Source organism: Rhea pennata, chromosome 1 (genome assembly GCF_028389875.1).
Source record: "Rhea pennata isolate bPtePen1 chromosome 1, bPtePen1.pri, whole genome shotgun sequence".
Lineage (NCBI taxonomy): Eukaryota > Metazoa > Chordata > Aves > Rheiformes > Rheidae > Rhea > Rhea pennata.
In genome coordinates this window covers 209,898,336-209,916,023 of record NC_084663.1, presented here as the reverse complement: position 1 = coordinate 209,916,023, position 17,688 = coordinate 209,898,336, and the positions used below count along the sequence as shown (strand labels likewise).

Sequence of the window (17,688 nt, the reverse complement as noted above, 5' to 3'; positions counted from 1 at the left end):
CGTTGATATCCTTCACTTAAATCTTTTATGTGTGTAAATCTTTATACAGTGAATAGCTTCTTTGTTTATATGTGCTGTCAACTGAAATTATTTGTAAAATGTGATCATAAGAGGTAGTTAAAGCTGCTTTTTAATTTTCTACAGCTGTGCAACATTTACTATGCCTTATTTTTTGAGTGCCGAGATTATTTTCAGAAAATGGTCATGTAAGATAAATTGTGAAATTTACCCAGTTAATTAAAATAACAAACATATTGAGTACTCTTTTTGTCCTTTTGAACATCTGGAAAGTAGATGCTGTCTGGTCTTTTGATACTGTTTTTTGACATTGAACTCTGGGCAAACCTGACATCTGCAAAAAGAAAAGACATACATTCTGATAAGACTTAAGTTCTTTAGGTCTTTTTTTTTTTTTTTTTTTTTTTGCATTTTGATTGCTTTGTTGTAATGAATCTATTGCATGTAAATCAGTTGAATGTATGTAGACTAGTTAAAATGAAATCTAAAAATAGCTATTCCTTTCTTCAGTAAATCTCTTTTATCCAGAGGCTTAATTGTTTTAATTCTCTTGTGTATTGTAGCATTACTAGATTAAGTTTCATATTTTAACCTTTCTTCTGAGCTTGCTTTCTCTTTAACTGAATGTGACATCATTCATGGGCTGCTTATGGTTTAAGTCATAAAATCATAGAGTCAGTAAGGTTGGAAGGGACCTCTGGAGATCATCTAGTCCAGCCCCTCTGCACAGCAGGGAAACAAGTGACCCATACGGGGATTGAACCCATGACCTTGGCATTATTAGCACCACGCTCTAACCAACTGAGCTAAACCTAACTGGAATTATTTTGTTTGTCATTCAAAGGTTTTGATGAATTAGGTGGTCTCCTAAAACCAACAGTGGCCTCTCAAAACCAGAGTCTTCCAGTTGCCAAAGTACCACCTAACAAATTAGTGTCAGATGATCTGGATTCATCTTTAGCCAATCTTGTAGGCAGTAAGTATTAAACACTAACAGATAAATACTTAATTATTTTGAATGAATAGAATTTTAATAATATCTTTTTCTACTTTGTCACAGATTTGGGCATTGGAAATGGAACTACTAAAAAGTGAGTATTCTTAATCAAAGCTTGCAAATTTTGACTTTTTGATAGTAAAATTTTATGAAAGTATGGGTTCAGACCAATAAATGATAATCTTATGTTAACCTTCAAAGCACCTGATTGGAATAGTGTTTTCCTTTTTCAGATAAGATACAGTGAACTGTTGACCGTTGTTTGAAAGTGAGCCTAGGCTGAGTGGTGGTGACAGTGATAACAGACAAGGTGTCTTGACTCCTGGCTCCCATTCCCTTGAGGCTTTGTATATATTTAGTAAAACAGTTCATCAAAATACTTCATTGTAGTTGTATGTAGTTGTAGTGCATCTTTTAAATAAGAGTACTTCTGTATGATCTGGGTGTGTTTAGAGCTGTATTAATGATTGTGGAATCACAGCCTCAGACTTGTAGTTGACCACTAGAAAAATAAATTTCAAAGCAGAGCCTATTCAATAACAGCTGTCCCTGGGGAACTACTGCAGTGAACAATTGCTCTAGCAGGAAAGATGAGAATGTGATCAGCATATTTCAGGTCTATGAGTACAGTCTGAGTCTACTTTGAAATCATTCAGAAATCTAGTATGTAGTTACTCCTGAATAACTTACCTGTACCTAAGAAAAACGAGCTAGGTTAACTAACTTGAGAAAGTTCTGGGGAACTTGATTGAGCTTAGATGAAACTGAAGTGGTCGTGTTGGACAACTTAATTTAGCCAAAACAAGTCATCATAAGACACTTTTTTTTAATGCCTTTCTTAAATGAGCTTCTTCACTGACAAAGAATGATGTCATGTTTCCAAGAGGAAATGCTTAGTATTTATCTGAGGGAGATTTTAAAGCAAATCCAGTGTTTTCTAACAATTCTTAATTTTATTTGAAGTGATGTAAATTGGACTCAACCAGGTGAAAAGAAACTAACAGGTGGTTCCAACTGGCAACCCAAAATTGCACCTACCACTGCGTGGAATGCACCAACATTGGTAAGCAAATATGCATTTTAAAATGCTGAGTTCTGTGATTTAAATATACAGACTGCTATGTAACAAGTTTGGAGACTCTCTGTAGTTGCAGTAAAAAAGTGAAGACAAAATGAGTAAATGGTCAGTTTGAGATAAGTACTGCTTGGATTTGTTTTTCTCAGATGTGCAGTTAGAGTAAATAGTTTACAATGCAACACGTTAAGTTCAGTGGAAACTTGAGAGTAGTACTTGAACATCTTATCTTTAGGTAAGATAGCTCCCTTTGTATTTCGCTAAACTGACATAAAACTGGAATTCTAGTGGTCTACTTTTCAGTGTAGATGAGTGGAAGTGTGAAAAGCATGTTCTTAAGGTACATTGGGCTGTGTTAAACCTGTATTACATGACAAGAGTTAGCTTGCTCTGGGTAGAGAGAGGGGCAAGAGATTTATCTTCTGATACCAGTAGTGGTGTCTGTAGTGATGTGGGATAGCTTTCTTTAACTACTGCTTTCCAGCATTGATATGTGGACTTATTTTTAATACTTGTCAGTTTGGTCATCAACTGAACTTTTCCTATTTTATATTACTTATAACATGTCATATTGGTGAGGGGTTTTGTTGCATTTTTCCTGACACAATCTGTTCTTAATGTACCTGTTAAAAGGAAGGGTAAGCGTTTACTTGAGTAGTTTTCACAATGCTGATGGAACATTTTCTATATGTGAATCCTACTCACACATTCACTGATTACCTGAAGAATGTACGTGTTTTGTACATTGACAGAACATGTAACAAAGTTCCCTGGGATCTGTTGCATCTGACTGCAAATGAGTGAGGGAGGCTGAACTGGCAATTTAATATAATATTGCGGATTTGGAAAGAGAAAGCTATCTTTCCAGATCTGCTGCTGCTGCTTCCCTATAGAGTGGCCATTACTAGCTAAAATCTCTTATGTGGGGGGAAATGTTTGGGGACATCACTGAAATATGGGTAGATGTTGTAGAAACCATAATTTACTCACCTGCTTATTGACTGGTGGTTTGAATTTACTGTGTGCTTGATCTGTTCAATAATTTGTCTTATAAATACATCTTCTTGTGACAAGTCATTACCTCTAACAGCTTTTATTGTTTAGAGATACTGTTGAGGCTTTTCTCTTCCTGCAAAACCTTTTTTTTTTTTATTCAAAACTCTTGAAATAAAAGTAATTAGGAAGACAAAAATAAAACTTTGTTTTGCTCTGCTGGTCTATTTATTCTGGAGCTGTTGCTGCTTCCTACATATGCTTTTGAAAACAAGGCTTTCTTGTCTTTGGAAAAAAAAGGCATATACCAAATAAATGGACTATGCAAAACAATTTCAGACCTGTTAACCATGACAGTATCGCAAAATGTGTGTTGCTTCAGTAAATGAATTACAAAAATATGTTGGGGTAGACATTTAATGTATTTGTGAACTAAAATGCTATCTGTGTATATTCTGTTGTGTAAGTATTTGCTTCTAATCCAGTGTTATTGCATTATGTAATTGTTTTCCCTGGGAAATACAGAATGGCATGCATTTTCCACAATACGTAAGTGAAACAACCCATAGCCTTTTTGCAATCAACTGGCATGCTGATATTAACCACTGCTGTAGCAGAATCTCATAACCTTCTTGCTATTTACACATTTCTCATTTTAAAAATCTTTGGTGTGCCGAAAATTTGAGCTTTTCCTAGCATATATGATCTTCATAGGTGTTCTGCAGGCTCTTGACTCGAATGATGGCATGGGAAATACCAAAATTATTTTTCCTTGCTTTAAACTGTACCATTTGCTGGCAGATAGCTGGGGTATGTGTCTGTGCTGCCTTTAATGCACTTGGTGAATTTTGAATGGAGATAAGATGTTTGTGTTTGAATAACTGCATGAAATCTCACAGGCTTCTGTTATTCTTGGCACTTGATCCACATTTGTGGTAGATCTTGAATTTCTTTTTTAGTGGGGAGAGACCAATATATCGTTTGTGTTCATCTAAAATAAGTAAATCCATGCTGACAGTTTACAAATGATAAGCAATAAATAACTTGGGCTTGCTATCTGAGGAATTTAGTCCTTCACATCAAGAGGCTTTTTTCATTGTGACAACAGTGATATTGGTCTTTCCCTGTATTCTGTTTTCATTTCAGGGTATCTCTGTAAATAAAGGACGGTAGGTCCATACTCAAGTATTCAAAAAGTTTTTAGTCAGTATGTTTTGTATGTAGGTGTGGGTACCCGAAGAAACATTAAAAAAAAATAAGAAATGCTTAGATAGTAAACAGTCTAGATGATACTTGATCAAAAATTATCTATTTTGATAGCAATTAATGTTGGCAATATTGGCTGCCCTCTGTGAAAAGGCAGCTGATACATTAGAACTGAATTCAGAAGCAGCTTTGCTAATGATCTATTCTTGAAGTTTATCTGCTTCATTGATCTAATATTACGAATATTCTGTTGATTCCCTGTTTGTATCTTTCCCTGTACCACAAAGCTGCGTATTCCAAAAGATATCTTTGTTTGTCCTTTTATGAACTGTATTCTCAACAGCAAAGAATGTGGAAGTTAGTCTCATCTTTAAAAATAATAGTCTAACACGAAGTGGAGTGTGGATAAACAGCAGCAAGTTACCTGAATACTTCACCAAATTACAGTCTAAGATAACTTTTTTATCCTTGTAAAAGTGTATACTAATTTAGAAAGTGGAAGATAAGATTGAAAAACAAAGAATATGGCTATGATGTGAAGAAGTGTCTTTAATATATTTTTCTACAGCTTCTTTCTAAGAGTTATCAGCTGTTTTACATATACGTTGCTAAATTGTTTTCAAAATGCAGGTTCAGATTTCTGTTGACAATTTTTTTTTTTTGCAACTTTCTAAAAGCTAACTTAGGTTGAGGTTAATAGAAACATACCTGCAAAATATTAAGAGGACTTTTAACCTATTTGAATTGAGTGTACTAACTGCTGTACTGGGTGGATGAGAAGGAATGTAAAGGAGCAGATTCACATGTTCAACCTAGATATAAACTGTTGCTGGAGCTGTGTCTCCTTTGACTTTAGTGAGTGATACCACCATAGCTTTAGAACTAATTATTTATCCTATCATCTAGATTTATTTGAGGTTGAACAAGAGACAAGTGAAGCATGTTACCATTCCAACCGTTAGATGTTAGAGTTGCAGTTGTGCTGAAGCATGGTAGGAAAATCCCCATAGCATGTACCTACTGCCTAAAAAGAGAACTCCTGTAATACCTGCAAAAGCAATGGTAATTGGGCCTTTAGGTCTTTAAAATTTGATCTCTTAAGATGCTTTGTGCACCATTAGTTCTGATTTTGAAAGTTAAATGCGTATCTCCTGTGCTTCAAGACATACTTCCCATTCTTGAATCTTTTCTAAAGTATTTCTCTAGACGTATCATACTATGCCCTTAAACTAAATACTGAGAGAACTGTAGTTGTCAATTTAGATTAGTCAGCCAGAATCCTAACATAATAACAGTAAATCTATAATTTTACATTTGTCAAGATCTTCCAGAGGCTTTAGTTTAGGTATTGTACTTAATCTGAAATAATTTGGATGCATTTTAATACAAGACTTCAAATTCTATTAAGTGTAAATTCGCTCTGCTATATTTGTAATTTATGAAGCGCTGCAGCTGATTCTTAAAAGCGGGGTGTTATCGGTATGCAGCTGACCCCTTCTTTCAGTTCATCACGGTTTCTTTTTGCACTAGGCACCACCTGTAATGGCATACCCTGCTACGACACCAACAGGAATGATGGGCTATGGGATGGTAAGTAGAACTTCCTTTGTATGATTTGAGTGCTTGGAGTATGGAGAACATCAAGTGTGCTGGCAGTCATTTCTCCAAACTATTTTGCTCAAGTCTGAATTTCGGCTCTATTGGTTTATTCCTCACTAAATTATTAAATCCTAGTTTTCTGCAGTAGTGTAGTCTGGTTTATATCTGAAATTCAAGTCTGCCTATTCTTTTCTCACCTAGTCTTTCATTAACTTCTTTCTTATTTAGACTGTATCTATTCTTCATGGGCTTTTTTGGTGTAGAAATAAGTGTACTATGTAAATACAGCTACATTCACAACAGGAATATTTTACTGGTGAAGTGAAACCATCCTTAGATACTTGCTCCTAATCCCAGCAAAACTTAACTTGTAATGATAAATGCCATGAAACTGCAAGTTTGTGACACTGTCGTGTAGTGGTGTCAGCTGAGAATTGCATCTCTTTCTGAACCACTGATACCAAAAGTTCTTTTACTTGGACCCAGCCTTGCTGTCTGTTGCTCTAAATAGCTGTTCAAAGTCTTGATGTTATTTTAAATATATATATATATATTTCTGAAATAATGTGCTCTAACTCTTCCTTATTGATGTAGTGGTATTGATGTAGCAGAGCTGTGCTGGGTGAATAAAGGGGAAGAGAATTTTCTCAGAACAATCGTTCTGTTAAATGGTTTGCAAATCTATATAATAAAGATGAGCTAAAAATGCTTCAATGATCAACTTAGGTTTATCATTTGTAGCTTGCATAGGAAGTGAACAACAAAAGCTCTTGAGGGTCTATTTGGAGTGTCTGTTGTTTTCTGCTACCCATCCATCAACTGCTGTGCTATGATCTGTGCAAAGTCAAGGTGGTTATTTTAAACTACCTTCAGTGTTAATTCAAATTTAACCTGCACAACTTTGCACTGAAGACCTGAAGAGCACTTCCTCAGTTGTTTTGATTCAGCTGTGGATTGTGTTGTTTTCATAAGAAATTCTGTAATAAGACTGGGGAACCTAACATCTGTGTTTAAAAACTAATCCTGTGTATTTCCTAAAGCAGCTATCACCATGAGATTTAAATTCTAATATAAAATGGAAACTGGAATTGAGAGAAGCCATAGCACTGTGGCTCTTGAGTTTCTATTACTTGTGCAAAAGCTCACAACGTGAGCAGCAGGATGACATTGGCCCTTGAGGAGCGACCTGCCAACACCAGTGGGCTTTAGAGCTCATCTAAAAACTGCCCTGGTTCACACAAGCTTGATTCAAGGCACTTAACACTAGTGTTCTCTGATATTTTTATCCATCTTGCAGCCTTTGTGGATATATCTTTTTTTTCCCCAAAGCAATAGTATGTACCATAGCGTTCTAGACTTGACCACCTCTAAACAGAGATAGAGTAGCACACTTTCCTGTCAGTGAGGGCCTGCCTGGGCAGACCATCTGATGAGTACCGTTGCTGACTTGAGTATTGCCTGGCCATTGCTTCGTTGTGCTAGCAGTTATTTTAACTTAATTTTTGTAGGATATTTTTGTCAGGGTCACTTTGAATGAGTTCACCATATGGCTATTGGAACAGCTGCTTGGCATGATAAAAGGAGTACTAGGATTTGACAAGGAAAACCTGTTTGGAATGGGGACCATTTGCAGCGGTGCTGCTGAACATCAACCTAAGTCTGGGTGGAACGCCAAAAGCAGCAGCAGAGATGAGAGTTTAAGTGAAATTAAACCTTACTTCTAAGACCATGAATATGTGATAAACTCTTAATGCGGCACAGCCACAGTCTCAGTAGCACTTTAGCTTTGTTGCATAATGAATTAACATTATTTTTACATATCATTTACTTACAGTACATGCGTATCATTTCTAAGTTTTCTCAAGGTCTCAGTCAACTCTGCTTTGACACTCATAAAACTGTCATCTTGTGCTCTCAAAGACCTGGAAATGGAAGTGTTGTCAGACATCAGTTTGGGGCCACAAGGACCAGCACAAAGGCTTGTATCGAGGCGTTTTAGTGTTACAAATGTTCTTGGAGCAGGAGGTGGCAGCAGAAGGTTAAATGGACTCAGTCATTAATGTGAATATTCCTTAAAAAGGCTGTAATTTTCTATCTAGTAACTTTATTTGGAGAATACCTTAGGAATGTCTTATGGTTGCATATATCAAATATGAACAAGACTCTTCACCCATTTACCATTTCCTTCTTCCCCTTACTCTCCTTCAGTACTTGTGGTGTATTAATGCTATGTGTGATCAGATGTTTTGTTTTATTTTTATTTTTTAGCCATCACAGATGGGAGGCATACCAGTAATGACACAGCCCACTTTAATATACAGTCAGCCAGTCATGAGACCACCAAACCCTTTTGGCCCTGTACCAGGAGCACAGGTGTGTATACTTAATAACTAGAAACAAATCATACCTGGACCAGATGTCTTCAAAAAAAAAAAAAAGAAAAAAGAAAAAGAAAAAAGAAAGAAAAAAAAATAGTGTTTTTTTGTGTTGAAGAAATGTATTGGACAAGCCTGCTAGATTATGGAATGCTTAGTTCTTTGCTGCTTGTTTCCAGGCTGGTGGCATAAAGTTTGTTCTATAAAAGCAAAAAGAAAGCTTCTTGAGACTCCCCCCACCCCAGTAGTATGATTCTGGGAGCATGATTGCCTTTCTCTGTGCTTTAGCAAAAGGATAATACTACACATACACTTGCTGTTTGCTGAAGAGAGTCTTCCCCAAAGTTCATGTTCTCTGCTGCTTTTCTTGTAAGACTGGCTTTATGTGAGATTATGTTATTGCAGCTTTTTCTGAATTGTATCTGGCACTAGTCCCCTAACCTGTCATAAACTAATACTTTTACAAATACAAAGTAATGAAATCTGGCACTTCTGTAAAGAAAAATCTTTGTGTAAGCTGTGTGTTTGTATTACAGCCTATTGCAGGGGTCAAATAGGACATACAACTTTTGTAAGTCTACAAATGTTATAGTTGGGTATGGAAAGATCATATCAAACTGGAAAACTTCAGCCTCACACCTGCATTGCTGCTACTGGCTGTTCCTCAGTCTTACACCACAATGATCTAGTTTTAAGCATTGTATTCTCAAAAGGACGTTATATTCCTCATTTTTGCAGAAGATCGAATTTACAGCCTGGTGAAGATACCAGTAGCTAAAGTGTGTTGTGTTAAATGATGTGTTCCTTAAACTGCATGCTCTTCTGCTTCTCATGATAAATTGCTTATAGATTCATAACTTACCTTCTAGAATAAGAGTGTGTTGAAGGGGCACTGTGATGTTTAGCTTTGAAACTTGATAAGATCCAGCCTTTTTGAATATTGACGTTTGAATTCATACTTTTTCTTGTCTTGCAAACTTGAAGCTCTTTTTTTTTTTTTTTTTTTCTGCTGTAACAACATGAAAATAGTTTTGGGGGCTTTTTTGTAGGAAGAGATCATCAAAAACTTGCACACTTCCATACTATTTTCAGAAAACATTCAGATCATTAAGAGTTTGAGATAGTTGTGTCTGATGTGTAGTTAGAGTAGAGTCAAGTTCAGAGGGCAGGTTGAAACTCCGGTATTAATCATGTGTACTTTTGCTTGCCAGTTACATGAACTTTGACAAAAGTTCATAGTATACTTTATGATTTTATTAAATCACGAAGTATGGGAACTGCATCATGATCTTAAGAACTTATTTTTGACCACAGATAGCTGTTTAAAGGAATGTATATTTGGGGAGAGGGGGTGCACAAATGTGTGTGTTTAAGGGAAAAATATGTATGTGCACTGTAGGACTTGTGTCTGAATTCAGTGGTATGGAACTTGAACTTTACTTTGCACATGGTATTGCCAGCTAATTGCGTAAGTAATGTAGGTTCTTCCCTTCTGAACTAAACCTTATTTAAATACCCAAATTAAAGCATATAAATTCCCTCTAACAGATTTTTTTTTTAATTAAGTCTCCTCAGTTACTGTCTTATTACTATATTGATTTCTGGTGACCTGGGTTCATCTTTTTCTTTTTTGGACCCCCTGTGGAGGAGAAAGAACTGAGTCAGTAATTTGGAAGGGTCAACCTCAAACCTTTTCCAGTGCCTTAATTTGACCCTGTGTCAGTGGTGGTGCTGCATGCTGCCAGTGGGCAGTAATGTCCAGCTTCTTCCCTAAAACAGAGCCTTGTGGATGCACTAAAAAAGGCTTTACCTAAAAGGGATGCTGCCGGATTTCTTGAGCTAGAAATAGTTTTCCGTTTACTTCCTCTTGGACTTCTGAGACTTGTATTGCACGTTTACTGTCACTTCAGGTAAGTGACTTGGTATTTCTATTTTTATGGGCTTTTATAATGTTTCAAGGAAAAACCTCAGTGCTTTCCGCACTTAGTAACTGGAGAGCAAGTGAGATCCTCAAGAACAGGCATTTTCTACAAAGCCCAGAAGGTCGGTTTGGAAATGTCCCTTTAAAAAACTTCTGCCTACTTGGCTCACCAAGTTAGTCAGTTGTGAAGAGAAAGGTAGGTTTGAACAGTTAGGTGAGGCTTTCTGCTTCATTTGACATTGCAGGGCTTGGTCTAGGTTGAATCTTAATTGACTGTCACAACAGGTTTGATTATTATAAAAATTAATTTTATTGAAAGCACAGTTTGTTTGGTTCAGCATTTACTGTGTGACCTGGAATGTTTCTCCTGAGACAGCCAGCTTACATTCTTGCAGGTGTTAAGTGTTCAGAGGTCTAATGTCAATAAAGCATGTTAAATAAAACCAAAACTGCTCTCCTTACACAGAGATAGGATTTACCAATCTATGGTCACTGAGAAGCATTACTATATTATTACATTGAATTTACTGCATGCTTAACTTTTTTTTAAAGATCATTTATATTTTTTTTCTTTGAAATCACTTACCTTGCATATTAAAGTCAGTAATAATTGTTTTTATCATGGCAAAATAGCAGGCTTGCTTCGTCATGAAATATATGGTGCTACCCAGAACAACGAGAATGGTCTGTGCAGTGTGACTAAATTATTTTAGTTGAATGAGGGGAAAAACAGGGAAATCAGGGGTGATTGTTTGGACCATTGATTTCACCACAAAACTGAAAAATAGGCAGAATGATAGCAGATATAATACAGTGCAGCAAATGCAGAATAGTTCAGACAAGCCAAACTTGAATGATGTACAGTTAATTGGAATATAAATTAGCCTTTGTAAGACCTGAGTGTTGTACTGGACAATTGTAGTACTTGCACGGTCAGCTCTGCCAACATTGATACGGTAACTAACAGAAAATGATATAAAAATGACAAATCTGTGTTATACCTTTGGCTGTAACAAATGCAGATGTGACTGCATAGAATGGACAGAGCCTTAAGAGTGGAAGTGAACGTTATAAATCTTAAAATAGACTTAAACTATCTTATTGCTGACACCTTTATAAATTGTAACACTGTAGTTGTTAACATCATTGTAAATGCTCAAAGGAGTAAGCTGCTTTGAAACTGTGGAAGAACGTGCTGTTAGCTTCAGGACAGACTGATGCCAGAAAGCAGACTTTAATGTGCTAAAAGGAACACCTATAATCTCAAAACATATGCTAAAAGAGCCTGACAGACATGTTTAATGAGAAACCAGTACCTAGCTAGTGATCTGAGTCAAGAATACACTTAATGGACTGGTTATTTTATGTTACTTTGACTGATTCTGGGGAGTTTTTTGCCTTTGCTGGAAGCAGTGAGAAGTGACCACTGTTGGAGAGGAGACTAAGCTTTGGTGGTCTGGTCCAGCGTGGTACATCACGTTTCAAATGACACGTGCGCTGGGCAGGGAGGGGGCCACATCCACAGTTCTGATCCTGCTAGCTCTAGAGAAACTGGTGGCCAGTGCAGTAATCTTAAACATGCTTCTCCTGAGCAAACCACCAAGGTAGGTTGTAGTTTTTAAAAATATTTATAAGCAGTCTTAGATGTACTCAACTAAAGTAACTTAGTCGCACTAAGTATTCTAGGAAAGTCCTGACAGATACAAGGTACAATGTGAGAAATCATATTTAACTGTACTCTTCAGGATTTTTTCTAATGAGCAGAATCTTGTTAAAATATGTATTTCCTGTAGGATCCTACATCTGAATTTGAGGTATCTAGGAAGAGGTATTGTCATTTTTTGCAGTATTTAACCTGAAGAGGCTTCCTGAAATTTCACCTCTATTTCTGGTTTACATGCTAGCGCTAGTAACTGACAGAGCTTTAAACCTACCAGTCTTCCACACTGCTTTCAAACTGGGACATTACTTTGGACTTGATACCGATTGGGGATTTGCCAGCTCAATTGAACAGGGTTTTTAAATCTGTAGCTTTTCAGTGATCTCACCACAAAGAGGAGGAATGTGTTATGAAATGGTGTCACAGCAGGCATGCCTTGCCAAAGCTGTGGCTCTATTAGGCTTTCTCAAAGTCTCTTTCAAATCCTGGAGAGCGGTGGGGCACGGGTGCAGAACCGAGTTGGAAAGGGGACCTTCTGACATCCCTAAACTGCTTCTCAAGCACTTCCCATTCTGTCTCATGGCTCTTCATAATCTGCTTATGGGGACTGGATCCGAGTGCCCCATAGGAAGGAGATTCTGGGGGTAGAGCACAAAGATTTCAATCCAGATTGGGAGTATGGATCCGAAGTAAGCTCTCCATCCCCCCCTGTGATTTCTGGGGTACAAACATTAATGTGAAAGTTTTAATTCGCAATGGCAGTATTTATGTTCTGGGCACTTTTGCAGGCAGTTCCCATAAGCATGTTCCCCGTCATATATAGGTTGGCAGACATTCAGTGTTTCCAATGGAAATAAGTCTTCATACAGTGTTTTTTCAGTGGGCCTGAGGTGTAAGTATGCAATGGTTACTAGTGACTCTTACAAATAAACTGTCAAGATAGTGGAACCAAAAAAGGGAAAAAAAATGGACTTCTTTATTTGTAACTGCAAAGACATGCAAGCTCTATGAGGGGAGAGGGCAAAGCTGATTTAGTAAAGCACCCTTTCTATCTGAGAAAGCACTGACAAAGAGGAAAAGGGGCTTTAAAAAGAAAACAAAAAAATAGCTCCTCCTGCTACAACAGCTTGCAGATCATTGGTCACTTCCAGCAGCAGCTGAAGTGCCACTATCCATGCTTACTGCTAGCTGTCTTTCACATATATGAAGTGTGTGCTCCTACATCATAAATTGTCATGTGCTTTAAATAGCTGAATCTGTGGTCTGGGTGCTTTAAACACTTGGCTATAGGGCATGATTTTTGTTAAAATGCAGAAATAATTAATCTGAACCTTCTGTTCTCACCTAAAAAAAAAACAGCGGTTGTCAAACTTCCTCCTCTATTTTCTCTACCCCCAAAATACATGCTGTATTCATACAATCATAGAACGGTGAGGTTGGAAGGGACCTCTGGAGGTCCAACCTTAGTCCAACCCTCAGCGTAGCCCATACGGGGATTGAACTCGCCACCTTGGCATTAGCAGCACCACGCTCTAACCAGCTGAGCTAAACCTGCCCCTGCTAGTCCGCAAAATGAGCGCTGTTAGCTACCTTTCAGCCTCTTTTTATACGCGGTGTGTTTGGAGGGGGAAAGAAATTACGGAGAGGAGGCCGTTTCTTATGGTGCAGGCATCTGGCAGGCTGCCACGCTCTGGCCAGGCCCCCAGCCCCGTCTCTCTGTGCCAGTACCTACCTAGGGGTGGAGCAGGGAGGGTGTTTGGTATAATCTTTGGAAGACAGCTGCTGTGAAGGTGCAAGGTTATTGGCTTGTTTGGCAAAAACCCAACCAGTTTCCTTTCAAGAGGGACATGTCCAGCTTGTTTCTACATTACACCAACCATTGAAGAGGCTTTTCTGTCTTTCCATATGACCAAACACCTTGTTTTTAATAGTTGATTTCTGCCCAGTTTGCCTCTTAACCTCCCCTTGTCCTTTCATTACACTTTCAGCTTTCATATTCTGTCATTCTGAGACCTTTTTTCTTTTTCTTTCCCTTTCTCTGTCGTCTTTCCTACTAGCTGTCTGCAGCATCCAGCCCTTCCAGTCAGAGTCCTCACAGAGCCTCAGGAAAGGATCCCTTTGCAGAGCTCTCTCTCCAGGATTTCTTGTAGAACAACTTAGGTATTGTCTGTTATTCTGGGGAGATGCTGGTTTTGGTGATATGAAACGCAGATGAAAGTTCTAATTCAAGCTTTATTTTTTTTAGAAACAGCTCTAGTCAATAATATTAATTAAAAGAAGTCATGTTGAGTTGGAAGCATTGTGGAAGTGGCTTGGAAACTTCATATACTTAACTGCAACAGTTTAAAGGCCTGATCAAGTAAACTAGTATTTTGCTTCAGTCCATTGGAAATGAAGCCTGAGAGTTCCTTGCCGAGCTGCAAGACCTGGAACGCCTAGTACTTGCTGCAGGCAGGGGGAGTGAACTGCTGTTACCCAGTATTTACCGTTTCATCAGGCAAACGGTTGGGGTTCACGTTCAGCAGCAGATGCCTGGCTGCTTCTGACAGTTCAGTCACACGCTTAACCCGAGTGCTTAATCAGAGAATTGACTTTATGCCCAAGCAGGTATTTGGTTTCACGTGTGTAAGAGTTAACTGTTTTGGTACAGTGTGCACTGGAAATCTTTTCAGTGTTCGTGTGTTTATCAGTTGGGCATGTGGAGGATTATGTACTAGAACAAGTGAGACCGTGAAATACTTGAACAGTGTAATGCATAGCCTTTCGCTGCACGGAGCAGTCTGCTTTTCTTATACTTCCTCCAGATCAGAGAGAAATGTGACCTTGGGTGGTTCTTACAATCATGTTGAATTGTGCATTATATTACAGCTGGTGACAATCTTGTATGGATACATAGATTTTTTTTCATTGCTTTACAAAACAGCTTAATGCAAACATGTTCCAAAAGCTAGTATAGTTGGAAAAATGCCCTTGTGGCTTTTGGTTGTTTTCCTGACCCTAATTTTGTGTTCTTATTCAAAACTTCCAAACTACTGGTAGTTTGTGCATTTGAAGAATGGAAATTTGTGAAGAAAACATAGGTTTATAATGACATCCTCTAGTTATGCTGACTCTAAAGTTAACACGAGGATTTTTTAATCTTTACAGATTCAGTTTATGTAACTGTTTAGATGGAAAAGAAAGGAACAGTTTCAAAAAGACGTGCTCACCAGTAAACCCTACTTCCAGAAGAAAATGAACTTCAGTCTTTGAGTCTCCTCTTCCATTAAACGATGCAGTAAAATGATGAAGACCAATGAAGGAACCTGGGACAACTCCATAGGAAAGCATCAATACGCAGTATGAAGCCAAGAATTGCCATGAATTAAGACTAAGATCTGTGTCTTGTCCTGGTGACTAATACATCAATACTTTCAGCTTCTAATAATATCCATAACCAGTAACATGCAAAGAGAAGCCTTTATTCTGGAAATTAAGATTTATATTTGGAAATGCTGTCTGGAATGGAGATGTCCTTTACCATAACTTAAAATAAGACTTTGGGGAGGGGAGGGTCAAATCCTAACTCTTAATTCTGCAGTTACCTTTTCTTCAGTCCTCACAAATGTAGGCACAGCAGTAATGGAAATTAACTTTTTTTAAAAATTATATATTCAGTTTGCAGTAGACATTCCTTATGTATTATTGTTTGTATTTATTTATGATTATCAATTTAACATTAATATTGTATCAAAAAAACTCCTTATGAAAATGAGTATGGATGTATACAGTATGTCTGATTTTTATCCACAAAGAATGAATCTGATTCAGAATGCTTTTCAGCTGACATACAGAGCACTAAATATTTTAAAGATCTGAATCTAATGATTTCTCAGTATATATGGGAATTAGGGAAGAGCTGTAAAATGCATTAATCCTTATAGTCAATTCTGTGCCTAGGATTTTGCAAGGGAACAGTTAACTGACTAGAAGAAGCACTACATTTTTAATTCAGCATCAGTGCATTGGGAAGGAACTTTATTGCTTTGTGCTTGGCATGTCATTATTTTTACATTTGACATTATAAGGCCTTTCCAAAATGAATGTGAGGAATTGCTTTCACTTTAAGACTTTCCTTCTTTTCTGTTTAAAAAAAAATGTATTATGGGGGTGGGGGGGAGTTTTTTCATTTGGCTAGTGCCATGTTTATGATCATGTACCTTTTAAAAAGTTAAAAAAAAGAAAAAAAAAAAAAAAAAAAAAAAAGGAAGTAGCTTCCTTACATATGTGTTGTGGGATTCTAGTTAATGAATTAAAGTAGCACTGTTGATCGGTGCTTTGTGTAAATACATCGTAACTTTTGGGTGGAGAGGGGTATTCAGAAGGATAGTCAGTGATATGAAAGCAATTCTGTACATGAATTAAGCATACTTGCTGCATTGTCTCTGCAGATTCTATTTTTGTTTAAAATATTAAAATGTATGTTAGCGAAAATGGGTGGATTTTCAAATAAAATGCAGCTTCCACAGAACTTTTGTTACGGTATGAAAGTCTAAGGTGCTTCTTTTCTTTTTGCTGCTTAAAATGTGCACTGATTGCTTTGTTTACTTAATAAAATACCAAATTTATTTCATATGTGCATCTTGTGTTACAGGAAGCACAGCCCTGTGAATCCGCGAATGACGCGTGTAGCATCTTTCTTCCTGTGGTGCTGTACGGGACTGCCTCAGTTCCATCGCAGTGAATTGTCTCAAGAGCTGGCTTCTTTACTTAAAATGATATTTCACTATCTTCTATTTCTTTCAGAATATTCATTCATGGTAGTAAACTTGCACTGGTCATAATTGGGTGAGATGCAGAGAGATTCAGTTCAGCTAGAAGAGCATTAGACTAAAAATCTAAAGGTCCCTGGTTCAAGCCCAGGCGTCAGCCAGGGGTGGGGGGGAGGGTCCTTGTTGCTGCAGCCTTGTCTAACATGTTCTAGGTGACCCTGCTTGAGCAGGGGGGTTGGACTAAATGATCTCCAGAGGTCCCTTCCAACCTTACTGATTCTGTGATATTCACCCCCCCAAAAAAAAAAAAAAAAAAAAAAAGCACCTTGCCCCAAGGCTTCCAGCTTAAGGTGGTGCCAGAGAAGCTTTGAGCCGCTTGCTACTTTTCACTACATGGAATTGTGATAGAAGCGAACTCCGCTCTTCTCAAGTAGAGAGTACAACTCAGACTTTGAATTTGGGAGTATATTGCAAAGAGCATCTTCCTTTCAGTTTTTGCTTGTAGCCTGAATATCAAGAGCACAAGCTCTGAAGCTAGGGTCATTTTGAGAAAGCTGTACCTCTCTGTGCACTGGTAACGGAACTGGTCAACTGCCAGAGGGTCCGCTGTGCTGCAACACAGTTAACAGCTTGTGTAAAAGATCAAGGGAGACCTTGTTGATCCTCCTCCATCTCCCAGTGTGCTGAGATATAAAACAACAAACATCAACCGCGTTATCTAATTAGGGTCCTGATGCTCTGCACAGTAGTTTCAGTCCGTCAGTTTTGTTAAGTCTAGTGGTCACTGATGACAGATCTGCTTTCAAAGATCCTTTACGATCCTTCGGAAGTGCTTCAGAAACACCTCGTGGTGCCACAGGTTGCAAACCATCCTAGTGCCAAAAAATGGGCTCTTCTGTAGGGATCACTAATACTGCTTCTGTTATCCCTTACTGTCGTCGTGGTTTTTTTTAAATACAACTGCTGACCAAGCTAAAACCTTGTTGGAGGCCTTGCTTAATAAAGCTTGCTTTTAATTTATTCTTCAGAGAAAAACTGTCTTGAGAATTTTCCTGAGAATTATTTTCCCCTGCTACATTGTTCCCAATAAAGA

The 17,688-nt window shown here is 37.7% G+C and overlaps 1 protein-coding gene across 5 annotated transcripts in view; it reads left to right on the top strand.

Annotated features, from left to right (window-relative positions):
- The window catches only part of PICALM (phosphatidylinositol binding clathrin assembly protein), a 70,795-nt gene extending 54,441 nt beyond the window's left edge, over positions 1 to 16,354 (top strand). For 2 of the 5 annotated variants that reach the window (XM_062567386.1, XM_062567383.1), the window contains 8 exons: positions 863 to 994; positions 1,079 to 1,109; positions 1,979 to 2,078; positions 3,609 to 3,632; positions 5,820 to 5,879; positions 8,157 to 8,261; positions 13,902 to 14,004; positions 14,992 to 16,354. In XM_062567386.1, the coding sequence (XP_062423370.1) occupies positions 863 to 994; positions 1,079 to 1,109; positions 1,979 to 2,078; positions 3,609 to 3,632; positions 5,820 to 5,879; positions 8,157 to 8,261; positions 13,902 to 13,994 (545 nt within the window). In that variant the 3' untranslated portion in view covers positions 13,995 to 14,004; positions 14,992 to 16,354. The remainder of the gene's footprint in view (positions 1 to 862; positions 995 to 1,078; positions 1,110 to 1,978; positions 2,079 to 3,608; positions 3,633 to 5,819; positions 5,880 to 8,156; positions 8,262 to 13,901; positions 14,005 to 14,991) is intronic. The other 3 variants (XM_062567387.1, XM_062567384.1, XM_062567385.1) reach the window with 2 other exon arrangements.
- The last annotated feature ends 1,334 nt before the right edge of the window (positions 16,355 to 17,688 follow it).